This window comes from Lampris incognitus, chromosome 8 (assembly GCF_029633865.1).
Source record: "Lampris incognitus isolate fLamInc1 chromosome 8, fLamInc1.hap2, whole genome shotgun sequence".
Lineage (NCBI taxonomy): Eukaryota > Metazoa > Chordata > Actinopteri > Lampriformes > Lampridae > Lampris > Lampris incognitus.
The window spans coordinates 20,819,391-20,846,709 of NC_079218.1; the positions used below are offsets into that span (position 1 = coordinate 20,819,391).

Below are 27,319 nucleotides of genomic sequence, written 5' to 3' on the forward strand. Positions count from 1 at the left end.
GTTACAGGGATAGTCAGTGGTAGTGTCTATAATGTGAATGCTTGGACATTAAATGCTCATCTGAAATTTTCTGTAGTGGTCCCAGTAATATTTTTTGTTAAAGTGTACTGAAGCAGCATATCACATAACAGGGCTAAGCTAGGCTTGAGAAAAAATAGGTTATAAATGCAGTTGCAAGAACAAAACTTTCCACTTATATCTTGGTATGTTTGACTAGAAAGAAAACTTAATTGTAATTATTAAATTAAATATCTATTCTAATTATCTGTTAAGTCCCCCATCTTGTTCATCTGCTTGTATCTGTGTATGTCTCTTGTTTTTTTCCAGACTCATTCTGTATTGAGTGTTTTGTCAGAGTGATTGTTATTCGGGCTGCTTTAACTTTGCGCTCTCCCTCATGCCTCTTGGTGCATGGAGAGCTGTTTCCTCTCCTACTCTGCCCAATGCTGGACTGGTACAGTGTCTATCCAGATGTGGAAAGAGCAGCAGAATATTCTGTTCTTAGCATTTCAGTAGTACCCATCCATCCATCCATTATCCAAACCGCTTATCTTGCTCTCGGGGTCGTGGGGATGCTGGAGCCTATCCCAGCAGTCACGGGGCGGCAGGCAGGGAGATACCCTGGACAGGCCGCCAGGCCATCACAGCGCCCGCCCACACACACACACATACATTCACACCTAGGGACAATTTAGTACAGTCAATTCACCTGACCTGCATGTCTTTGGATTGTGGAAGGAAACTGGAGCACCCGGAGGAAACCCACACAGACATGGGGAGAACATGCAACCTCCACACAGAGGACGACCCGGGACGACCCCCCAGGGTTGGACAACCCCTGTGCTCAAACCCAAGACCTTCTTGCTGTGAGGCAGCCGCGCTAACCACTGCGCCACTGTGCCACTCAGTAGTATCCACGAGCAGCAATATATTCCATTTGTTAGCATGCGATATCTATCTGCTGAAAAGTCATGTAACTTCAGTGACATTGTTGGTCACCTCATCCAGCAGCCCAATAGGGTCAAACATGATCACTCAGTCAGTCACTCTAAACATGATCACTCATTGACATTCGTGGTTGTAGGGCCAGCCTGCTGGCCAGTCCAGCCAAAATGAATATTAAATCAAGCTGATGAATGATAATGAAGTTTTTATTTCTGTGCAGAAAGTGCAGAAGCATTGTGTGTGTGTGTGTGCAGTCACTTCATTACGGAGGCCCAACACTTCCAGCGATGTAACCAGATCAGAGAGTATCACCAAGGGAAAGCTCCTATTTTTCTCTCTTTTCTCAAGTCCACCCTCTTTTTCCCGCCTCCTCTATGGTGATTTAAACTTGGACAATTTAGCCTTGACATATAATCAATGTCGACAAGTCACCCTCAGAGCCCTTTTCTCCCCTAAACTGTTCAATTTCACTTCACAGATCTAGTTTACAGGCAATCAATACAGCCCTTAGTCTGGGTAGAGTAGGGGGGGGCTTGTGGGAGAGAGAGAGAAAGGGGGACTTGTGGTAGAGAGAGAGCGAGAGAATGAGAAAGTGAGAGACAGAGAGACAGAGAGACAGAGAGGGGGACTTGTGGGAGAGGGAGGGAGAGAGAGAGAGAGATGAGTCTCAGTAGGGAGAATGGCTCAGGAATCAGGTATTACTGAAGCTGGGGGATTAAGGCGAGAAACAAGGGTGATGGTGGCAGGGGGTGAGGTTATTGGTAAGAGAACAGAATAAGGGTCCAAATACAAAAAAAACAAAAAACAACAGGTAGATAAGATATAGCCGTTATTGAGCTATCAATTAGCTGTTGGTCAGAGGGGGATTCCAAAGGCAGGGAGGGCAAGTCTTTGCACCCTTTTCTTCCCCTCCTTATTTTCCCTCAATTACCCAGCCTCTCTAACAGGGAAAGAAAAACAGAAAGAGGGAGAGCACGAGAGAGAGAGAGCGAGAGAGAAAGAGAGGGAGAGGGAGAGGGAGAGAGAGAGGGAGAGGGAGAGGGAGCGTAGCCATCACTGTTTGTGAACATGATAAACTTTCCCCCAAAGCCAGAAAACAGTGCAGCAGAAGTGAAACCTCTGACATTAACCAGAGGTAAAATCTGGAGCTGCTCCAAAGACAAACAATAAGAAAATCAGCGAGGGCGGCCATGAGCCGCCAGGAGGACTTTTTTAAGGTGAAGGGGAGATTTTCTGATTGACAACTAAACTCGTTACTACAGAAAATAATCTCTCTGGGAATACAAATTCACATTTTGTGGGTCCAAAGTATCAGGGCTGCGGAGCAACACATTAGGGGCAACCTCACATTTTGACAGCCTGCTGGGCTTGCCACGAAATGTGATATTTTTGAAAAATACATTTAGTTAATAAATGCCATGTTGTTTTACGTTCTTACTTTTCTATATACTTACAAAAAAAGCTACAAATTCACAGGTGGACTACTGTTATGTTTTTATACTATTCCCCAGTTTTGGCTTTTGCCTTCCTCTCCAAACCTGTTTTTCTTAGTAACGTTCATCTGAGCACTTTTCAAATCTAATCAAAGAAAACACGCAGGAGACTGACTCAGACACACAGTCTGTGTGTGTGTGAGAGAGAGGGAGAGGGAGAGAGAGAGAGAGAGAGAGAGAGAGAGAGAGAGAGAGAGAGAGAGAGAGAGAGAGAGAGAGAGAGAGAGAGAGAGAGAGTGTTCTTGCACTACTTCTATCTTTGCGCAGACCCATTTGAGTTTTTAACCATCAGAGTGAGGGCATTTTGGCCAGTCCTCACTTCTTAAAGGGTTTATTTTAGGGTCAATTCTTGGGTTTAGGGTTAGGATTAGGATTATGTTAAGGTTAGAATGAGGTTAAGCAGGTAGTTCTGATGGTAAAGGTTAGGGTTAAAGGCTAGGAAGTGAATGTAGTCAACGAGGGGTCCGCACAAAGATAGAATGGCAATGGCAACTTTATTTATATAGCACATTTCATTACAAGTAAGCTCATAGTGCTTTACCTTACAAGACAAAATATAAAATATAGGCATAAACATGAAGTACAAGAATGTGCATGTGTTTGTGTGTGTGTGTGTGCCTGCGTGAACGAGTGATTATGTGCTTGGCCTGACCATGATTTTGGAGCTGGGCTCGGTCCTGCTTGTAGGCCTCCAGGGCCTGCCGGAGGCTCTCGTTCTCTGTCTCCACATCGTGCATGCTCTGCACTGTCAGCTGGAGCTGCTGGCAAGCTTCCAACTCCGGCACCGGGTCTGTGGAGAATGGGGAGCGGGAGCATGATCATTTTCCACTGACTATAACTTATTGTGATTCATACTACTGTATACAGCTCATTTAAGAGAGTGAAAGTGTGTGTGAGGGTCATGCGTGTATGGGTATTGGTTTCAAAGATCTTTTTTTTTTTTAATAAATTTATTTCTAGTTTCTCCCCTTATCCCACCTGATTAACCCAATGGCATATGGCCAGAACTCTCGTCGAATAACTCCCCTGGCTCCCGTTTCCACAGGAAGGAGATAGTCGTAACACCAGCTTCCGTCAAACTCGTGTCGGCTGCTCTCGCTAGTTTACACGCTGAAGCCTCGCATGGATTGCATTACCTTCAGGCCATGAAGGAGACGTAGGGAGAATGCTTTCGGTTGCTTGGCTGCAGGCGCCCGGATGGACCAGAGGAGTCACTGGAGAACGACGAGTCCCCAAACCCTACACCGATCTACACCCACTATCCCTTGGGTAAGGGTGGCCTAATGAACGCCTAACCCCGTGGACGCTCTGGCCGTGACCGGTTACGGCGAGTCTGGGATACGAACCTCCCAGCCACATGACGAGTGGATTGCAAGAATGGAGGTTTATTCCGCTCAGCCATGAGAGTGGCCTCAAAGATCATTTTGAGTGTGCACACGGTCTTGCATGCCTTGTCTGATGAATGGCGGAAGAAAATGATAAAGATGAGCTTTTTTTTTTGGACCCCCCCGTCCTTTTTCTCCCCAATTGTACCCGGTCAATTACACCACTCTTCCAAGCCATCCCGGTCACTGCTCCACCCCCTCTGTCGATCCAGGGCGGGCTGCAGACTATCATATGCTTCCTCCGATACACGTGGAGCCACCAGCTGCTTCTTTTCACCTGACAGTGAGGAGTTTCACCAGGGGGACATAGTTTGTGGGAGGATCATGCTATTCCCCCCCCTGAACAGATGCCCCGACTGACCAGAGGAGGCATTAGTGCAGCAACCAGGACACATACCCACATCCGGCTTCCCACCCGCAGACACAGCCAATTGTGTCTGTAGGGACGCCCAACCAAGCTGGAGGTAACATATGAATTCGAACTGGCGATCCCCATGTTGGTAGGCAACGGAATGGACCGCTACGCTACCCGGATGCCCCCGATGGGCTACTTTCTAGTTGCAATATACATTTATTTTTATATAGTGATAACTCACTTATTCAGTTGTTTAGGGAACAGCCTACATCTGGCACAACAGCTGATACTGAAGCAAACCTTTAAAGTCAGGTAGTTTGGAGTTGCAAGGCTAGTTTGCATTTTAATAACATCTGTCTCAAACCTCTTTACCACAACAAAATACAGCATAAGCAAGGAAAAACTGCATCCATTTTGATGATTTATATTTGAACAAGATCTAGAAGTGATTTTTCCTCAATATGATGGCAATAGGGCTTGAAATTAAGCTTGTCGCCCAATGCAAAGGTTTAGAGGATGGGTGAGTTCGAAAAACAAAGCAGCACATCTGGCAAGTGGCAAATATGTTGCCATAAAACAATTAAAAAAGTAAAGTGCTCTACAAATTTAATGGGGTCTGTACAAAACCGATCGGCCTACCAAACAAAATCAGTGAGCCAATCATCATTGCCCATGACCTGCTTAAACAGAGCTGACAGCTGCAAAGAAATTTAGCCTAAATTGACTTTGCGAATGATACATTATGCATATTTTTCCACCACTGCCTCAACCAAAAACTCCTCATTCAAAAATTATGAGTGGCAAAAAAAAAAAAAGTGAGAGTGTTTGCGGAGCGCTGGGGGACCGGTGGGGCCTTGGCTATCCTCACACCATTTAAGTCTGTGGCGCTCAGCCTTTTGATGTACAATTTCCAGAGTCTAAACTTTAAAGCTGCATTACTCATATTGGGCTTCTAATAATTTATCGGGGCTAGTAAATATTTTATAGCAGCTAGGGCTGAAAAATCCTTACTTTCACCCCTGGATGGCAATCTTGTTGTTTGGCACAGGGCTGCGATGTACTGCCAACATAACATGCACGCCTGTATTTGCTTCATATTGATGTCACGGGAGAAGCCATCTCAGCAAAAAAGGTGGGTGCAAACCGGCATGATGAATGAAAAAAAAGGGCAAAAAAAAAAAAGCCAGGAAAACACAACAGCAAATGATAAGATGGTGGAACAGACTGAAACTGGTTGAGGACCAGCTTGAATTGTGAGATCCACAGGGGAAAAGGCACAAACAAGACAATAAGGTGTACATGCATGCCATCTGTCCTTTTGAAGTGTGCCTTGCACGCAACGCAACACAACAGCTGTACGTGTGTACTGCCGGCTGGTAGTAGACGCTGCTCTCCCCATCCTCCAGACTTACTAATGTCCCACCTGGGAACACCATGTCTGCCTTTAACTCCACGCCACGGCAGCAAGTCAGATCTATCTGTCTCCATTGTGGACACGTGAAGAAGGCCCTGCAGCAGCATGCTAGTCGTCTTGCGACTGGGTTAATTTGATTGGAAGTAGCTTGTACAACACTTTGCTCTGAACTGAAGCAAATAATGTTAGAGCTAATGTAGAGGGATGTCTGAGCACGGCAGATTTTGCATGGCCTGGCCTGCTTGGCATTGAACGCTGACATCACAGCTAATTGCTGCACCGCTAATTACAGTACGCCCCAATTCCAGTTGATTTTCTTTAATGAGACAGCTGGCATCATTATGCAAACATATGATTGTATTATATCCATTGCTCACGAGACACACGAGAGAGGAAGACAATGATGGAGAGACAGAAAGTGAGAGACGATAGTCTGTGACAGAATCACTAAATTCAGCTCACCTCATACATGCGCACGCGCGCGTGCACACACACACACACACACATGTCCAGTCTTCTATTTGCATGTGTGTGTGTATGGGAATGCCAATTCACAAGTCAATATAATCATTATCAACATCAATCATTATGGGAAAGATCTGTACATTATGGGAAATTCAAAGATTTTTTTTGGGGGGGGATTCCCCCCCCCCCTTTTTCTTCCCAATTGTACCTGGCCAATCACCCTGCTCTCTGAGCCATCCCGGTCGCATGCCTTGTCTGATGAATGGAGGAAGAAAATGATAAAGATGAGCTACTTTTTTTTGTTGGATCCCCCAACCCCACCTCCTTTTTCTCCCCAATTGTACCCGACCAATTACACCACTCTTCTGAGCCGTCCCGGTCGCTGCTCCACCCCCTCTGCCGATCACGGGAGGGCTGCAGACTACCACATGCCTCCTCCGACACATGTGGAGTGTAGAGTCGCCGGCTACTTCTTTTCACCTGACAGTGAGGAGTTTCCCCAGGGGGATGTAGCACGTGGGAGGATCACTCTATTCCCCCCAGTTACCCCTCCCCCCTGAACAGGCGCCCCAACCGACCAGAGGAGGCGCTAGTGCAGCGACCAGGACACATACCCACATGTGGCTTCCCACCCGCAGACACGGCCAATTGTGTCTGTAGGGACGCCCGACAAAACCGGAGGTAACACGGGGATTCAAACCGGCAATCCCCATGTTGGTAGGCAACGGAATAGACCATTACGCTACCCGGATGCTCAACTTCAAGGATTTTTTAAGTGGAATGTGTGTTTGCGTGCATGCGTGCATGCGTGCATGCGTGTGTGTGTGTGTGTGTGTGTGTGTGTGTGTGTGTGTGTGTGTGTGCGTGAGAGAGCGAGAGAGAGAGAGCGAGAGAGAGAGAGAGAGAGAGAGAGAGAGAGATAACAAATGGTCCCACTGTTTCTGTGACAAAACATCAGTTGAGTGACATCCCTTAAACCTGCTGACACCATTTCATTGGTTTTAGCCCCCTGGACATCCTCCTTCAATCATTCACACTCTGACACTCATCCTGCCTCAGCTCCTTTCCAACTCATTCCTCCACCCATCTTTGTTTGCCTGGCTAACTCTTATGTCATCCTGATTTTAATTCACACAAACACCCACACACATCCGGAGGAACTGCTTCATCTTACCTGGGGCATCGATTAATCTCTTGTAGACATTAAGGAAGGCAGCTTCTGACTCCTTACTCCTTTTACTGACTGCGTCAATCTGCAATCACAAAACCACAAAAGGCAAAAAGTGAAGAACTCCATGACAAACTGAGCTGCTCCGTGGACACTTGAGCTCAGAAAAGAAAGCCCTTTTTAGCTGCTGTGGTTTGACTGATCACAACGATTCTTTTTTAGAGTCACCCCGTTCGATATTTACAGATTTTAGCTTTTGAGTCCAACCGCAATATTTTGCTGTTGGGCGCCGAGCCGCGCTCCACTTGAGCTGGTGGAGGTCGAGAGCCTGGCTAATTACAGCACCACTTCTCACACGCACGGTTAACAGCAAGAATGATGATGCACATTCAACTTTTTCAATACAGAAATACTCAAGATAAAATAATGATTTTTTTTTGTCCACACCTACACAATCTCCAAAAAAGAAAGAAAGAAGGTTATTCACAGTCATTTCACTCCAGTTTTCTATGTTATCTAATAAAATACAGCTGGAAGAAAATCCAAATCCATGCTTTTGTGCAACGGCTGACAATATTTGACTTGTGTTCTATCATACGCTTTGGAATAAGTTGAGAGGAATTTCCTGTGTTCAGTAGCAGAGCAACACCTCAAACCCAATAAAAGTACCTCCACTTTGCCACATTTGGTGCTGTACTTTCGCCCCGTTTCCTCGAGAGGTAAGGCGTGTGTTGTTAGGGCGGTGGTTTGTGTGTGTGTGTGTGGGGGGGGGGTGTTTGTGGGGGAGTGTGTGTGTGTGTGTGTGTGTGTGTGTGTGTGTGTGTGTGTGTGTGTGCGTGTGTGTAGGCGTTAGTAGGTGTGTGTGTGTGTGTGTGTGTGTGTGTGTTGTGGGGGGGGCAAATTCAAGCCAGAGATTTACTTCTCCGCGAGCTCTCTCTTGCCCTAAATACAGAACAGTAACACTCTTGCAACCGCTGGAGAAAGGAGCTAAATGGAGAGAGGGTGAGAGAGAGAAATAGAGGAGAGATGATGGGTTAGAGGGTGAGGGAGAGAAATAGAGGAGAGATGATGGGTTAGAGGGTGAGGGAGAGAAATAGAGGAGAGATGATGGGTTACGGGGGTGTTGGGATTTGTTTTAAACTCTCATTAGTGGGAAATACAGGGCTTTCTTTCCATACTGGGATTCCAAAACATCAATTTTGCACCTACTGTAACACTATTGAAATAACTCCTTCACTGCTGCACTGTGTGTGTGTGTGTGTGTGTGTGTGTGTGTGTGTGTGTGTGTGTGTGTGTGTGTGTGTGTGTGTGTGTGTGCGTGTGTGTGGGTGGGTGTGTGTGTGCGTGCGTGTGTGTGTGTGTGGTCTGATCAGCTTGTGGAAGCGTTTCATTATGATTTGGCACGATGTACTGTACAAGCATACAAACACGCACACAGGCACACACACACACACACACACACACACACACACACACACACACACACACACACACACACACACACACACACACACACACACACACACAAGCTAACACAGATTGGTTTACTATCACTAATGGGCACAGACATCTGGCGATCAACAACTACCAATCACATGCTTGTAAAATCACCCTCTGTCTATGAAATTCTCCCTCCCCCTCCCTTCAAGGGTGAGACAAAATAAGACCTACGATAGTTTGGCTGGGCTGGTATAGACCTGCAATAGTTTGGTCGGGCTGGTATAGACCTGCGATAGTTTGGTCGGGCTGGTATAGACCTGTGATAGTTTGGTCAGGCTGGTATAGACCTGTGACAGTTTGGTTGGGCTGGTATCGACCTGCGATAGTTTGGTCAGGCTGGTATAGACCTGCGATAGTTTGGCTGGGCTGGTATAGACCTGCGATAGTTTGGTCGGGCTGGTATAGAGCTGTGATAGTTTGGTCGGGCTGGTATAGACCTGCGATAGTTTGGCTGGGCTGGTATAGACCTGCGATAGTTTGGTCGGGCTGGTATAGACCTGCGATAGTTTGGCTGGGCTGGTATAGACCTGCGATAGTTTGGCTGGGCTGGTATAGACCTGCGATAGTTTGGCTGGGCTGGTATAGACCTGCGACAGTTTGGCTGGGCCGGTATAGACCTGCGACAGTTTGGTCGGGCTGATATAGACCTGCGATAGTTTGGCTGGGCCGGTATAGACCTGTGATAGTTTGGTCAGGCTGATATAGACCTGCGATAGTTTGGCTGGGCTGGTATAGACCTGCTACAGTTTGGCTGGGCTGGTATAGACCTGCGACAGTTTGGTCGGGCTGATATAGACCTGCGATAGTTTGGCTGGGCCAGTATAGACCTGTGATAGTTTGGTCAGGCTGATATAGACCTGCGATAGTTTGGCTGGGCCGGTATAGACCTGTGATAGTTTGGTCAGGCTGGTATAGACCTGCGATAGTTTGGTCGGGCTGGTACAGACCTGTGATAGTTTGGCTGGGCTGGTATAGACCTGCGATAGTTTGGTCGGGCTGGTATAGACCTGTGATAGTTTGGCTGGGCTGGTATAGACCTGCGATAGTTTGGCTGGGCTGTTATAGACCTGCGATAGTTTGGTCGGGCTGGTATAGACCTGCGATAGTTTGGTCGGGCTGGTATAGAATTCCAGCAGTATGCAATGCAAGCAGCCTGTCAATCAGCTGGTTCTGGCACTACTGGTAAACGTTGGCCCGCTAACTGGGTCAGTGCTGACCAGAGAAGGGGATGAGAGATAAGGGAGAGAGTATGAGGAGAGTGGAGTACGAGGAGCCGGGGTAACCAGACCCGCTGTGCTGTAATTACAGTAACACACACATGCAGACATGCAGACATGCACACACACCTACTTCCAAATGTCTTTTGTGATCCATGGGATGGCACTGTTACCACTACCTAACAAATCCCATCTGCCCTGGAAACAACAGTTTATCCATTCACTGTCTTCCTTACAAAGACCTTATTAGAGCGTTTACACTTTCCTAAATCTTTTCATTAAAGGACAAAGAAATATAAAATCATTTTTCTAAGACAACTCACTGAGTGCCCAGAGTCTGCTGAGGAATTGTGTAATTTATGAACGCAGACAGGCCGTTCGCCACAGCAAGTAGCTAATGCAGCATAAGCCACTGTGTGGCTCCGACAGGGAGAGGAAGAAATTAAACATTTTCAGCTGGGCTTCAGCCGGAAAACATCTGGATCTGACTAGGCTGAGCCAGGTCCCTTTTCTCCCTCTTTTCTGCTCACTCCTGTTTTTACTCTTTCACTCTATTGCAAACATGTGCGCACGCAGACATACACACACACACAGACCCCCCAAAAAAAAGTGTATACACACTCACAGCTGTTCAAATTTCCAGCTTGCCAAGCCCTGAGTGCGAGAGACAAAGAAAGAGGCTAGACATATTGTCAACAGTGCTTCCTCCATGATTTTTCTGTGGTAACAGTGACGACTGGAGGTAATTTTAGTTTTGCTTCCACGTCTGGCCGGGTTTTGGTTCTTAATTTGATTTGTGTGCAGACTGCAGTCCTCGGTCTGTTCTTATTTGGAGACTTTATTTTGATAAAAGTAGGAAACGAAAGTCAACCAATTGAATTTATTAATGTTTCTACAGCGTGTCAGCCTGTAAAAAAAGACTGACAAAAAGCAGGACGCGATGAGTAGACAAAGAAAACCCAAACACACATGCACACGCGCTCACCTGATGAACTCCTACAATCTAGATATGTGACATCAACACCCCCCATACCCAATTACATACTCCCTCAGACATGACCTCAGACATGGGGGAACAAATAAGCACCAGGGGCCGGTTAAACAAAACATCTTAAGTTAAGATTCCCTTAAAGGAACGTCCGGGTAGCATGGCGGTCAATTCCGTTGCCTACCAACATGGGGATCGGCGGTTTGAATCCCATTGTTACCTCCGGCTTTGGTCGGGCGTCCCTACAGACACAATTGGCCGTGTCTGCGTGTCTGCAGAAGCTGGATGTGGGTATGTGTCCTGGTCACTGCAGTATAACAATAATAATTACATTTTTATAGCGCTTTTCTACACACCCAAAGTGCTTCGCATTGAAGGGGGTAACTCACTTCAACCGCTCCAATTTTGCATTGACTATTGCAGCGTTTCCCAACCCAGTCCTCAAGGAACACCTATCCTGCAGATTTTCATTGTAACCCTGCATAGGTAGTCCTGCTTGTATTTACTCAACCAATCATCTCACAGCACTTAATTATGCAAGGTGTGCAACAGCTGACATAATTCATTGCTGATTGGTTGAATAACTATAAACAGGTACCTATTCAGGGTTGCAAAGAAAATCTGCAGGATATAGGTGTCCCTTGAGGACTCGGTTGGGAAACACTGGACTATTGTACCCGGCCAATTACCCCACTCTTCTGAGCTGGCCCAGTCACTGCTCAACCCCCTCTGCCGAGCCGGGGAGGGCTGCAGACTACCACATGCCTCCTCTGATACATGTGGAGTCACCAGCCGCTTCTTTTCACCTGACACTGAGGAGCTTCCCCAGGGGGACGTAGCACATGGGAGGATCACACTATTCCCTCCAGTTTCCCCTTCCCTCTGAACAGGTGCCCCGACCGACCAGAGGAGGCGCTAGTGCAGCGACCAGGACACATACCAACATCTGGCTTCCCATCCGCAGAAACGGCCAATTGTGTCTGTAGGGACACCCGACCAAGCCGGAGGTAAAACGGGGATTTTAACTGGCGATCCCCATGTTGGTAGGTAATGGAATGGGCCGCTACGCTATCCAGATGCCCTTAACTAAGGAAACGTTTTAAGGGATTCTGTGCAATACCCTTTAAGTCCTTCAGCTCAGGAGAATAAAGCCTTTAGTGTCATACTTAAGGGGAAAACTTGAGGTGTTTTGTGCAGCCGGGTTACTAGCTTTATCAGTACTAAATCACAACACCTTAAAGGGAAATTTCACAATGTTTTTTTTTGTATGTGCAATCAGTATTGATGAATAATATAAACGATTGAAGCAATAAAGTCCTCACTCTGTACTATATTGACGGAAAAATCGATGCTGACCTGCTCACAGAGTCTATCCCATAGCGCCTACACGTACCAGAATGCATAGCGCATACGCCTCTGAATCGTCATCCATACAATCCTCTGAGCTAGTGTTGTAAGACGTCATTTACACCACTGGAAACGTCATTTAGCCGAGAGAGTATCAGCAGGGTTAGCAAGCAACGTACTGCTGTGAACAGGGGCAGAAACAAAACGTATTCTAGCCACCTAAAAAAATCAATATCAGTCTAAGTGTATGCTACATTTAGAACATTTTCACTGCTTTACCTTTGTTGCAGACAAATATTGGAAAGTGAGTGGATACCTGAGGAGTGGACAAGAAGCATACTGATACCGATTTTCAAGAATAAGGGCAATGTGCAGAACTGTAGCAACTACAGAGGTATAAAGTTGATCAGCCACAGCATGAAGATATGGGAAAGAGTAATACAAGCTAGGTTAAGAGGCGAGGTGACGATTAGCAAGCAGCAGTATGGTTTCATGCCACGAAAGAGCACCATAGATGTGATGTTTGCTTTGAGAATGTTGATGGAGAAGTATAGAGAAGGCCAGAAGGAGTTACATTGTGTCTTTGTGGATTTAGAAAAAGCATACGACAGGGTGCCGAGAGAGGAGGTGATGTATTGTATAAGGAAATTGGCAGTGGCAGAGAAGTATGTAATAGTGGTGCAGGATATGTATGAGGGCAGTGTGACAGCGGTGAGGTGTGTGATTGCAATGACTGATGGGTTCAAGGTGGAGGTGGGATTACATAAAGGATTGGGTCTGAAACCTTTCTTGTTTGCAATGGTGATGGACAGGTTGACGGATGAGATCAGGCAGGAGTCTCCATGGACTATGACATCGTGATCTGTAGCGAGAGTAGGGAGCAAGTTGAGGATAGCCTGGAGAGGTGGAGGTATGCACTGGACAGAAGAGGAATGAAAGTGAGTAGGAGTAAGACAGAATGCCTAATGTGTGAATGAGAGGGAGGACAGTGGAATGGTGTGGATGCAAGGAGTAGAGGTGATGAAGGCGTATGAGTTTAAATACTTGGGGTCAACTGTTCAAAGTAACGGGGAGGGCAGAAGAGAGGTGAAGAAGAGAGTCCAGGCAGGGTGGAGTGGGTGGAGAAGAGTGTCAGGAGTGATTTGCAACTGAAGGGTACCAGCAAGAGTTAAAGGGAAGGTTTACAAGATGGTTGTGAGACCAGCTATGTTATATGGTTTGGAGACAGTGGCACTGATGAAAAGACAGGAGGCGGGGCTGGAGGTGGCAGAGTTGAAGATGCTAAGATTTTCATTGGGAGTGACGAAGAAGGACAGGATTATGAATGATTATATTAGAGGGACCGCTCAGGTTGGACGGTTTGGATACAAAGTAAGAGAGGCAAGATTGAGATGGCTTGGACATGTGTGGAGGAGAGATGCTGGGTGTATTGGGAAAAGTACGCTGAATATGGAGCTGTCAGGGAAGAGGAAAAGAGGAATACCAAAGAAGAGGTTTATGGATGTGGTGAAAGGTGGCTGGTGTGACAGAGGAAGATGTAGAGGACAGGAAGAGATGGAAATGGATGAGCCTCTGTGACGACCCCTAATGGGAGCAGCCAAAACTGGTGGTAGTACCTTTGCTACAGACAGCTCTTTTTTTACACTACATCTTCTCAGTGGTAGAACTTCTGCATTCTTACCCATAAGCGCAGCTGTGCCGTGCCCTGTATTATGCGTATTCTTTGGACAGTTTGCTAATTTCTCTTTTTATCTCTGCTGATACTCAGGGGGCGTTTATGCGTTTGGTCGCGTTTTGTGTGTGTGTGTGTGTGTGTCTGCTCGCAGCTAATCTCGCATACTACTGGACCCATCAGCCTAATACTTTTTATGCACAATTATGACTGTATGATCAAGAACCTCTCGTGGTTGCGGTGATTCAGAATCTTTGAAAAACGTTTGCTCTCGCAAGCACCACTCCCTCTCTTCATTCACTCTCTAGCTCGCTTGACCAACTCTGCTCTCACTCTCTTTCTCTCTCTCTCGTCTGAAGCCAGAGATGGCCTGAATGTGGTTTTCCAGAACATAAGCAAAAGCAGAGCTACTAGACTGTGACCAAGATTGGTTGCATAGCAAAACCTTTTCTTTTTGGAAAGTGCAAGTTCTCATTAGACTTGGTCACATTTGTGTGAGATGGTCCACCTAGGAAGCTACACATCCACAGACTGACAGGCAAAATATTTTTATTAGGAAGATTTTTTAAGCTTGAGCGCAGCATATTAAAAACTTTTTTTTCTTCATATTTCCTGTTCAATCGACTTGAGTGCTGCTTAAAAGTCATAATGACAGGAAAAACACTGGGTTTCTGTCTGTGTGTGCGTGTATCTGTCCGCTGCTAATCTGGCATACGACTGGGCCTGCCAGCCTGATGGTTTTTGTGTACAGTTATGACTGTGTATGATCAAGGATGTCTCATGGTTGCAGTGATTCAAAACCTTTGAAAAACCTGTTTTAATACCGCAACTGAGTGCTAACTCCTCAGCTGGTGTTTCGCCTACGCCTGAGCACCGGAGATGTGGAGATCCACCTGTCAGGGATCTGCATTATATTCTCTTGTTCTAATTCCTTATGTTTTTTTATAATGGCATTCTGAGTGGAAGGCAAAGGAGGAATTTCATTGTACAGGGAAACTTGTTTTTAACGGTGCATATGACAAAAGCTTCGACTTCGATTTTTTTAATTGCTTATAGGCCTACATCTCCATCATAAACACAAACCAGAAAAGATACGATACCCTTACTATAGCCAATACAATAGGTAGGTAGGTATGTGTTTGAAATTTGTTTGGTTGTTTGGTAAGTCATTTCATTTATTTGTAGGTCATTAGCGCTATCTTACTTGATGGTTGGGTACAGCAGTGCTCTTCAGCTAGGGTCTATCTGGCTTACTTGGGGATGGTTTCTTTTTTTTAGGGGGGGATCCCCCCCTTTTCTCCCCGATTGTACCCGGTCAATTATCCCACTCTTCCGAGCCATCCCGGTTGTTGCTCCACCCCCTCTGCCGATCCGGGGAGGGCTGCAGACTACCACATGCTCCCTCCAATACAAGTGGAGTCACCAGCTGCTTCTTTTCATCTGACAGTGAGGAGTTTCACCAGGGGGACGTAGCAAGGGGGAGGACCGCGTTATTCCTCCCAGTTCCCCTCCCCCCTGAAAAGGTGCTCCGACCAACCAGAGGAGGCGCTAGTGCAGCGACCAGGACACATACCCACATCCGGCTTCCCATCCACAGACGGGCGTCAAACTGGAGGTAACATGGGGATTTGAACTACCGATCCCCGTGTTGGTAGGCAATGGAATAGACCGCTATGCTACCCGGATGCCCTGGTGGTGGTTTCTACATAATCTTCTTCAGAAATATGATCACTGCAAATGCAGAGTTGTCATAATGTTGCAGGTGGAGTGTTGATGCCTATATTCAGAGCAACTAGCCACAGCTGTCTAAGGCGAAGACCCCTCAACAGAAGACGATGAAATCTACATGGTGTCAAGGACACTGTCTGAACAGCTCGGAAAAGCACAAGCACGCACCATCTTTGAAATCTTTAGAAAACAGAAGTTTGATTTCAGTCTGATAGCTTTAAAAAGCGCTCAGGCCCCTGCATCAGGTTGAGAGAGTTCAAGGAGTGGCCTTTCTATAGAAAACAATGTACAAATACAGGAGGTGCTTTCTGACATATCTCTAGTGGAAAGTCTCTAGACTAAGTGTACAGAATGCAAATTCACCAAGTCCCTACTTGCTTGGACTCAGTAACAGTATTGTTTCACATTTATTACATTGTGTGTGTGTGTGTGTGTGTGTGTTCCTTACTAGTGTACCATATGTCTGCTACAGCTTTTGTGTGAGTGTATATGTATGAGCATAAGACAATGACTTAGCATCTGTTAGTGTGTATGGGTGTTAGAGAGAGACGGGGCGAGTCAGCAATACTAGTCTGTTGCGTTAAGGCTCTGCGTACATACATTATTAGTATATGTGCGTCGCATGTGTGGGGTAAGGTGTATAAATTCACCACCTACTAATATGGCTTGCATTTCTCTACTGTCTAGCTAAACTATTTCCCTCCTTTTTTTCCTCTTTTCTGGACACACACACACACACGGACAGAGCGAGAGAGAGAGAGAGAGAGAGAGAGAGAGAGAGAGAGAGAGAGAGAGAGAGAGAGAGAGAGAGAGAGAGAGAGAGAGAGAGAGAGAGAGAGAGAGAGAGAGAGAGACGTGTCTCCTCCCTGGCCTAATTGAGATTTTTCCAGAGCAAGTTGCTTTGATGCAGTTTTGTAGACATACTGGTCAGTGTGTCTGAACACCGTCACATCGTGACAGATAAGTGGCAGCTGTGCTTGTAGGGATCAGCAGCATCATTATTACCGCTAGCCATTATTGAGCTGTATTCTCGGTAAAGCCAGTCAACAGGCACACATCTCAACAGCACTGGCGCGGAAGTTGAAAACTTGTTATTCACAGCTTTCTGAGCCCTCACATACAAACCCATACATAGATCAAAATGCACATGCCACAGCTGTCGCACATTTCTCTGCATGTGGAAGAGATCCATGAGTTTTAACATGTACTACAGCCATTATGTCACATTTACTGATGGATCCCACCAACTGCTCACCTATAAAGACAACACACACACACACACACACACACACACACAATATAAAGAAGATATTTTGCGCACTCTCCAACCCCATCATCAGCTCCTTGGTATGTCCACGTGGGTACTTTGAATGCACCAGTAAGTGCTGCGCCCTGCTCCCCGCGCCGTCTCCTCATTTCCTGACAGGAAGAGGAGGGAGAGAAAGAGAGCGAGCGAGAGAAAGACAGGGCACATAACGGTCCAAACATACTAAATATATCTGCCAGCTTTCACCTCTGCTTCCCCCGTCACCTTCTGCAGGCCATCCCAAGGTTGGATGGACTATCTCGGTTATTCAAAAGCTGAGAGCCATGCTTGCTTTGTGTGCGTAGGGGAACGCTGGCAAGCCCACCACGCGACCTTTCCTCCTCTATCCCCTCCTCTCTGCAGACAGCTCCCATGCATTTCGACTATGTCACGACTGGGTCAAAGAACTCACGTAAATACTCCATCTTGTCATGTCACCCCCCACTATGGAAATAGTACCCAATCCATTTTCACTTCAAGCACTCTGAACTTAAACGTGAGAAATTACCTATCTCCCATCTCCTGCCTGCTGGCCACGAAAAGAGAGGAAAGAAAGGGGGGGGAAATTCTAAGGATGACAAGTTTGGACAGCCGCCAAGGTCAGGAACTGTGTTTCCCTTGTCTTGCACGCACTCACACACACACACCTGCACGCACACACACGCACACACACACACACACACGGTGAGAGATGAAATGGATGGCATTGGCATCGTTTGCGGTGTCAGCACCAGCTATGAAACATTGCAGATATTTTTAAAATGGAGGATGATTCGAGGAGGTGCAATTACCCCAGTCTATAATAGAGCCCTCATCCTCTCAGCAATGCAACAGTAAAAGCCTCACAGCCATTGTGAACTCAACAAGGGCTGCGGTTGGTGGGGCCCGTGTGCTGTGGATATGGAGAACACTGCACTGCGAGCTTCATTAAAGTTAAATTGTGCTCCTTGCTTTTGAATTATAAACACGGTGCTTTTAGCCACTCAAATGGGCTCTGTATTGGGACATGTTGGCAACAGGGCAGAAAAGAAAAAAAAGTGGTCACGAAGTCGGGTGACAGATTTCCATTCCTCCTTTTTAAAAAACAATGAAAATGATGCAAGGCAGGTGCGGTACTAGCCAACCCTGTTCCCACCGCCTCAGTTACGACAGGCTAAAACACCTCTGTTGTCTCTCGGGTCGGCCTAATTGGCTCGTGACAGGTTAAAACATGGCTGCACGGCAGAAGATGCACCACAGGCGGAGAGAGAGAGCAGAAACACGACGATGTGAATCAGCGCGGCTCTCTCACCAACAACAAACTGACTTGATGTTGCTAAACTGATTTATATCTGGTGTTGTTATTCTTATTGTATTCTAATGAGTGGGCTGCTGCACCCTAAGCGTTTATCTGTGTCCATGTTTCTGTGCCGGAGAACCCTGGCTGTGTTTCAGATTTCCCACTTTGCATATCCCTCCCCCCCCTTCCCCCCCCAGTTGTATCCGGCCAATTACCCCCCTCTTCTGAGCCGTCCCAGTCGCTGCTCCACCCCCTCTGCCGATCTGCAGACTACCACATGTCTCCTCCGATACATGTGGAGTCGCCAGCCGCTTCTTTTCACCTGACTGTGAGGCATTTTGCCAGGGGGACGTAGCGCATGGGAGGATCATGCTATTACCCCCAGTTCCCCCTCCCCCGCCGAACAGGCACTCCAACCGACCAGAGGAGGCGCTAGGGCAGCCACCAGGACACATACCCACATCCGGCTTCCCACCTGCAGACACGGCCAATTGTGTCTGTAGGGACATCCGACCAAGCCAAAGGCAACACGGGGATTCGATCTGGCGATCCTGTGTTGGTACACACCTGCATATTGAAGGAAGCTATAGACACCGGTCTGGTGTCTAACTAAGCTATTAACATCAGACACTGCGCTCAAAGTCTGGACCATGGCCATTTTAGTGAGTCTGACCTGTATGTGCACTGTGCGATCAGAGAAGGAGACTCACAGTGCATCCTTCTACTTTGTCACTAAATCTACTGGCTGCAATGCAAACATTCACCCCGATGATCAGAAAAGCAGTAGTTCTAGGGGACGTCCAGGAAGCATAGCGGTCTATTCCATTGCTTTACAACATGGGGATTGCCGGTTTGAATCCCCGTGTTACCTCAGACTTAGTCAGACATCCCTACGACACAACTGGCTGTGTCTGTGGGTGGGAAGCTAGATGTGGGTATGTGTCCTGGTCACTGCACTAGTGCCTCCTCTGGTTGGTCAGGGCACCTGTTCAGGAGGGAGGGGGAACTGGGGGGAATGGCGTGACCCTCCCATGCACTACATCCCCCTGGTGACACTCCTCACTGTCAGGTGAAAAGAAGTGGCTGTTGACTCCACATGTATCGGAGGAGGCATGTGGTAGTCTGCAGCCCTCCCCGGATATCAGCAGAGGGGTTGGAGCAGAGACTGGGACGGCTCGGAAAAGCGGGGTAATTGGACAGATACAATTGGGGAGAAAAAGGGGTGGTGGGGAAAAAGGTTGCCATGTTGGCAACCGTGTCAGTGCCCGCTTTTTATCAAAGTGCTCACCTCCAGCACCAACAAGTGGCATCCATTCTCCATCTGCCCATATTCATTTTTAAGCCTCTCAAGCCTCACTGCACACTTTTTAACTTTACAGCCCTGCTGTCGTTTTTTTGTGTCTCTTCCACCAGTTTCCCCTCTAGATATGGACTAGTTAACCATGACTACATGAATGAGTGAATTCCCTTCCAGGTCCATCAGCTGCTTCACATCTAGAAATCTATGACTCATAGTCAGCTCTGCATTATTTTAAGCCGACTCACTGGGATTATTACTGATCCGTCCAAGATGCTTCCTGTTATGTTTAGTTATCTCAACTCCGAGAAACTGAGCAAGCAATTGTTAACCCCCACCCCATTGTATGTGCTATGCAAAAGAAAAAAGCTATACCGGGGGAGGCATTGCTCTGCAAAAGTAATTGCAAAGAGAGGTCAGAGGGGTATATATATGTGAAGCCAGGGCAAATAACAGCTACTTTCTTCTCAAGCATAGCTAAGGGAATGTTTATTTTTTCTAGATTTAGACACACAACCTTAAGTGTCTGGCAGGCTGGTTTAACTGGGAATAACCGTTAACAGAACAGTAATATCCTAAACATCACATCAACCGGCCTTTCATCCAAATGCAGAATTTGAAACTGGGCCAATGCCATAAATTTTCCTCTGCTGGCAAACTCTTTGAAGACCGCGTCAGTGAGAGAAAGAGGCATTCACAGCAATCATCTAAACAACACTTAAACAGTCGCAGGGAGAAGTCTATGATTAGAGAGTAGCAACTCAGTCCCTTCAGGTATATATATATATATATATGTATATATATGTATGTATGTATGTACCAGAAACAAGTCACGAGAGAAACGGTGCTCACAGAAATCCTCATAGCAACATCACAAGTGTTAATCCAATTTCAAGTAAAACTCCTTATCCTGACTCTGAACTATGCACACATAAGATCTTGTTAGACGTTAGATGATTGGGAGATAGAATATATTTTTCAAGTTTCAGAGCTGCGTGGTCTAAAACAAATCCAGGGGACTCGGGAATCAATTTAAGCCGTTCTGCTTTAGGGCTCTGTCGGTCCCATTTCTGCTGCTTTTGTTTAACCTGATGTGTTATCATGATCCAGGAAATGACTCTCTGTCCGGGGGAATACTGCTTAGTTGTGTTGTGTGGCCGAATAACTGAAATAATGGGACGTGGTTGCAGTATGCATGCTTGCACGCGTATGCTGAAAGAAAAAACACGGAGACATTATTTATGGCTCATTATAACCGAACGCGCCTCCACGAGGGCTTTACAATATAACGTTTCAGAACCGACAATGCAATAGACACGTGTAATAAGAGTCACATTGCAAAGGATTCAATGAAAAGCAAACTGGGCCCATCAGTCATGTTCGGCTCAAACTCGTGTTGCTTGATAGGAAACAAAATGTGGCATGGTCCGCTTTTTTATTACTACTCTTGAGGAAAAACATTCTAGCGCATATGGCAAATAATGTCATTTTAACTAATTCGACGACTTCCATAAAATCACTCCAATCATCGCCCAAGCAATGAATCTTTTGCAAACGGGACTTTGAAAGTTAAAAGCCGCATATAGCTGGGGAAATTACATAACTCCTTTTTATGCTTTAATATTGCAACAACGTATCAAGAAAATAACGCAACGTTGATATTTTTCGATGTCACTGAGCTCTGACCCCTGCATGTTCTAAAATAAGTGCACCGTTGCAAAAAAAGGAGGCAAAACATCACAGGCCTCCATCGACCTTCTAAATTCAGCCTGGTTCCCACAGCGGCCGCAAAGAATTTCAAATCGAGTCCCGCTCTACCTCCTCCAAACTGAAGCTGGATTTTTGAACGGTCTAACGACATATTTGCTGTAAGCTGCAATCTCAGAATCAGGCGGCGTAGCAGCAGCTGGGGCTGGGAGTGAGACTGGGCCTGTTAAGATGCTCCATTAAAGCTCTAATTTACTACACAAGTGGCACTTGAAAGGGAGGAGGAATTAGAAGCTGGCGCCAGAGATACAGCTTTCACTCCACTCCACTCCATTAAGACTCACAGCTCATATAATTAGCATCAAAGTTGCTGAAATCACTGCTGAAGTTCCCATACTTTGCACACAATAAATAAATGAATAAATAAAAATGTGAGGGTAGCCCTTTGAGGACAAAATGTTAAATTGCAGGGCTGCTCTAGCCTATGGCAGATCCAGTCTGTCAGCCTGCATTGTTCAGGGTCAGGGATTTAAGCCTAGCACGGGCACTGTGGGCATACAGTGCCCCCAGAGCCCACCACCATCATGGACTCTGCTATTCATGATTCATGCACTCGAGTCTACAGAAATTAACTGCTCTTGCATTCTTTTAACATATCTCACAGTAGCCCCAGCTATAAACACACACACACACACACACACACACACACACACACACATGCACACACAGAGGCTTATTTGAAATTAATCCAACTCTGCTTGCTGCATTGCCCCAACAGAGCACAGCCAGGACAAAAAGAAGGATGAGTTTGGGATTCTGCCTCACTGGTGGTGTATGATGAAAATACCCGAGGCCAGCTGCATTGCATCCTTGCTCTATCAAGAGCACTTTTAGCATCACAAATTGACACATGGCTGTGAGGTGGTGAGGGCATGGCGAGGAATGGAGGGAGAGCGAGGGAGGGGTGGGTTATGAAACACGCTGGAGGTAAAGACGTATGTCTGCGCCGGGGTTTTAAGACAGCACTGGTCTGATCGGGAGCAGCTCGGGCTCGATTTTTTTCTTTTCTTTTTTCTTTCTTTTTTTTCTAAGGGATGCAATTTAAACATGGCTGCAAGCGAGAACACCTCATGAAAGGACACAAATAATGGAGTCCCCCCAGAGAGATCTCAGCGAGAGGAGACAGTCAGGGTTTCTCCAGAGAGAGAGAGGGAACAAGAGACAGGAAGGCAGCTAGCGCGAGTTTGGCCTGCCCCAAGACAGCACATGTCAGGGTTTATAAGGTGTGTCAGGGGGGCTTTTATCTCGGGGGTCGGGGAGGGGATTTAATGTCCCATGTTCAAAGTGAACACATATGTGGGATAAATTAACAAAAAAGCAACTACGGCGATAATAATGATGACCAGGACAGCCTTTCATTGGGACTTAAGATCTCGGCTTTGGTTTCGACTAAGATTTGCTTAAATGTATTTTTATTTTTTTTGTGGTTATTACATATCATACCGAAATGTCATGACATGAGGGCCAAAAACTGGGTCGCCTGAAAGCGCCCAAACGCTCGAAAAGCTCGTAGCAAATGCTGTCAAGCGAACACTCAAAGAAGGCCATGCATTCCTTCCAAGAAGGGTGAAATTTGACGGCAATGTAATGTCCCCTTTTTCACAAGCCAGAAATAGCTCACAAATTATTGGAAGATTTGATTTGTCCTTTTTACTCACCTCTGTTTGGAAGCCCTTTAGCAACGGCGCTATCTGTTTTCGCAGATCCTGCAACACACAACATCAGGTAGAGGCTGATTATTCACACATAATAACATATTTCATAATAATAGTCAATGGAGAAGAAAAAAAAACACAAATCGAGAAAGCAATGAGAACAACCGATTTCAATCTTAAATTGTCAGAACCAGAAATACTTTCATCCATGAGGGGAAACTGTCTCTTATTTGATCAAATTTTACATTACACCAAATGATTTTTCTCTTCCCCTTTTTCTCCCCAACTGTACTTGACCCCACTTTTCTGAGCTGTCCCGGTCGCTGCTCCACCCCCTCTGCCGATCTGGGGAGGGCTGCACACTACCGCATGCCTCCTCCGATACATGTGGAGTCGCCAGCCGCTTCTTCTTTTCACCTGACAGAGAGAAGTTTCTCCAGGGGGACGTCACGCGCGGGAGACCCCCCGAACAGGTGCCCCAACTGAGCAGAGGACGCGCTAGTGCAGCGACCAGGACACATACCCACATCCAGCTTCCCACCCGCAGTCACGGCCAATTGTGTCTGTAGGGACACGGGGATTCAAACCAGCGAGCCCTGTGTTGGTAGGCAAAGGAATAGACCGCTATGCTACCCAGATGCCCCCCACACACCAAATTCTTTTTTTATAAACTTGCATTTTTTTCTCTATCATCTCTTTAGCTGGGGCGGGGGCAAACCAACTGCCTGCTTATGGTGCAAATTCTGAGACTCGGTTTCAACTGACTGCTGTTCAGCCACAGGCGGCGCTCTGTCAGATGTGACGTGCGGCACAGACTTCACTAGCCTTGTGCCAAAATGTATGTTGGACATAACATTGTTAAAACACAGGACAAGAGACTCCTCCATTTTGCAAAACGATCCCCGAGGGGCGATTCGTTCTCAGAGGGGAAAGAAAAGAGTACAAAAAAGGCATAGATTCACCTTGTCTTCTCCTTGAATGAGAGCGAAGAGGACAATATGTGCTTAGAGGAAAAGCATGCTGGCAGCGACTATTTATCTTGTACATTGCACTCTCTTTCAGCCCTCCTCCTCCTCCTCCTCCTCCTCATGCCCTCCTTTTTTCCCCAACTGCACACATTCTGTATGACTCAGTTATTTTTTTGGTTGTTGTTTTTTTTTCCTCATTGAATTACCACTCCTAAAAAAAAAGAAAGAAAGAGCAGAAGGGAAAAACCGTCGGGGCACTGTATCCCTCCGCTCTGTTCACTACGCCACCTTTGAAGCAGGATTTCGGCTGCATTTAGGCTGGAAACCACGCTGAAGCTCGCAAGAGCAGACAAATAAGGGGGAGATGTCCACCAGGATTTACATGTAGATTTAAGCATAACTGATTTAATCTACATTAACAATAAAATAGAGGGCACAAGCACTTTATTTTGCGAGGGAAAAAAGAGCCCTTGTTCTGAAACACGCCAACGATGATCAAATCTCATGCAAATTGCACATGCCTTGTCATTAGGACATATTGAATTACAGTTGCTCTCAATGTGCCCTTTCATTAGGCAGAGCTTTAGTGTGTTTGATCCTGAAATGTCTATAATAAAAAGCTGCTGAATAAATCTCAGCACGACTAGATAAGGCCTTACATGAGGTCAGTCCTTTAAGGAACACCAACCGCGCTCCAGGGCAGGACTGACCAATGAAGCCCAGTCGACGGATCAGACCAGCGCTGAGAGAAATCTGAAATACTTGCCACCTCCAGTTGCTTTCCATCTTGCCTAAAACTCTTGGTTCCCTGCATTGCCCCGACAGGAATAATGAACCCTGAATCACTTATGTGGTAGCTCTTTGTGATTTCAGCAAATCGACAACAGTCTCAAACATTTCCTGACATGACTTCACTGATGTGTTCGCGGGGAATCCCCCTGCTGAGGAAATAACACTTTATAATTTACAATGATCAGTATTTAGAAACGGCAAAAAAAGGTCCCTAAATGTGATTACTAGAGTCAGCTTTTCTGCATTTTCCCCAACACGAAATGTGCAAACGGAGGCCGCCTCGGCCTGTACGACCCCGCACAAGACAGATATGATCAAACAAGGGGAAAGACAGGCAGAGAAAAAAACTTGCAAAAAATCCAAGAACATCCATTATTCTGATATCCGACAATTTCCTGGAAATTCCGCGAGCAGTGATAACTTTACAAAGCTTATGTCAAACCCAGACTGAGTGCGGATAACGTTAGCTGCAGCTTAAACTTTGCTCACTCCCTGGGAGAGGGCGAGCTGAGCAGCTGGACCCAGCTGATTCCCTGTCAGCACTGGGCTACTGTACAGCTGAGGTTTTTGTAAGCTGCGGGGTAGCACCAGAGGGCCCACCACGTGACCACAGAGGAAACATCAGTCCACATCTGGTTTCAACATAACACTCCTGCCCTGGCCAACACAGCTCCCAAGTTGCTGCTCCACACAAATAGAAACACATTTTCACTCTCTCTCTCTCTCTCTCTCTCTCTCTCTCTCTCTCTCTCTCACACACACACACACACACACACACACACACACACACACACACACAAGCGTGCACGTCAGCACAAGTAAACATATGCATGGACAACGTCTGCAAATGTAATTTAATGCTTCTTGAATTTGATACAGAGATTTTAACCACATACACTACATATACACACGGAGGTCTGAGAAATGAGTAGCAGCACTTTAAAAAAGCAGGAAGCCACAATTGATAAGAAGCCACGTCTTTCTTCTGCTATCTCCCTTTGAGAAACAAATAAAATATAGTGTGGGGGATCAATAGGGCCAAGGCTGGAACTGGCAACGAGGCAGTGGCGTAGACAGAAAAAAAATAAACACAGAGACAGAACAAGAGCATTTAAAGTCTGCATGCGGCACCATCTCCCAAAAGAATCAGAGGTGGTTATGCTGTAACAGGGTCAAACCGATGTGGAAAGGAGGGTAGATGGCACCTGGTGTGGTTTAAACAAAAACATATTTCTCTATGGGGAGCTAGTGAGATATCGTGGCGTGTAAAGCAGTGAGTCTGCACAGTCTATATGTAGGGCATCCTTCAGACCTCCGCAGCAACGAGCCTCTATACCTCCCCAACCACCACCCCAATGGCACTCATGCACAAAGTTAAAAAAAGGAAATGGATTGGGAAAAACGACTGGGAAAGTTTAAAAAAATGCATTGAGTGGAGTCTCATGTCCTAGCCACTCTGCCCTAACAATATTCCTCTTCCACTCTGCTATCATCCTCTCTTCAGGGGTCCTACTTTTCACACAAATGAGCCCTTTACAGAAATGCTGAAACAGTGACGCCAGGGCTGTGTATGTTTTAAGGCCGCTTTTCTCTTTCCCCTCAGTACCAGGCATGGTCAGGGACAATGCCTCTTTTCATTTTCAAACTTTTTTTTCTTTCTTTTTTTTCTCAAACTAAGCCTGTCCTGGGTACCAAATGGCTGAACCACAAAGTGCATGCAGCTCTTGAGCTTGAGTGCCTCTGCACCATGTTGCTGCGGCTGAATGGAAAAGTAGCCTGCAGGGTGCAATCATCGTGCAATCCTTTGACGCTCCTTCCACAAATTAGACAGTTAGCAAAATAAGGTGTATTTTTCAATCATGTTTGTTACCTTGGAGTAGAAAATGTCTCACTTACAGCTGCATCTAATTATAGAGAGAACTTAGACTGACGCAGATGTAAATTAGGAGGAAGGAGACGACTCAGCTTTCACGATACTGGGCAGTTTGTCAAGAGTTTTGGAATATTTTTAAGGGCTTAGCAAGTGTTAGCTCCCACAGTGGAAGAGGGTAGGGACTTTTTTTTTAATAAAGACAGCGAGACAAATGTCACCGTTGATTCCTAATGTGTGCTCCGTTTTTTTAACTTATCCCTTCCAGTTCTTTATTAGTAAGTGGTTGTACATCATGTATTCTGCTTATTTGCAGTCTTCTATATCTGTGTACTAGTACTCTGTATGTATACACAGAATACTCACTGAGCTGGTCCTGTTCGACCTTGTCACTTACTGTCATGTCTTAAATTCCTTATACAGGTACATTACTGATGTACTGAGCTCTACACGTTGTTTAGTAAATAAATTACTTTTCTTAGCCGCCATCTTGTGTCGTCTCCCTACTTTTTCACAGTCTTTGAACCGGGTTGTGACAAACAGGGGCTTGTCTGTTCCTTGTTTGATCTGGTTTAGATTTCTGTAGTGCAGGTGGTCCTGCTGGCTGTAACTGGCTTGATGCGTGGAGACCACGATTTCATGAATGAAACGGGTACTCAGTGGTTGTAGTGTTGGTGTGGCATTGGCATTTGGTTGTAGCCTAGTAGG

At 46.2% G+C, this 27,319-nt stretch overlaps 1 protein-coding gene across 1 annotated transcript in view; it reads right to left on the reverse strand.

Annotated features, from left to right (window-relative positions):
• The window catches only part of cux1a (cut-like homeobox 1a), a 185,378-nt gene that overhangs the window by 66,088 nt on the left and 91,971 nt on the right, over positions 1–27,319 (reverse strand). The window contains exons 3-5 of the mRNA XM_056284797.1: positions 22,985–23,032; positions 7,232–7,310; positions 3,091–3,228 (exon numbers count right to left, since the gene is read on the reverse strand). Coding sequence (XP_056140772.1) covers positions 3,091–3,228; positions 7,232–7,310; positions 22,985–23,032 — 265 coding nt within the window. The remainder of the gene's footprint in view (positions 1–3,090; positions 3,229–7,231; positions 7,311–22,984; positions 23,033–27,319) is intronic.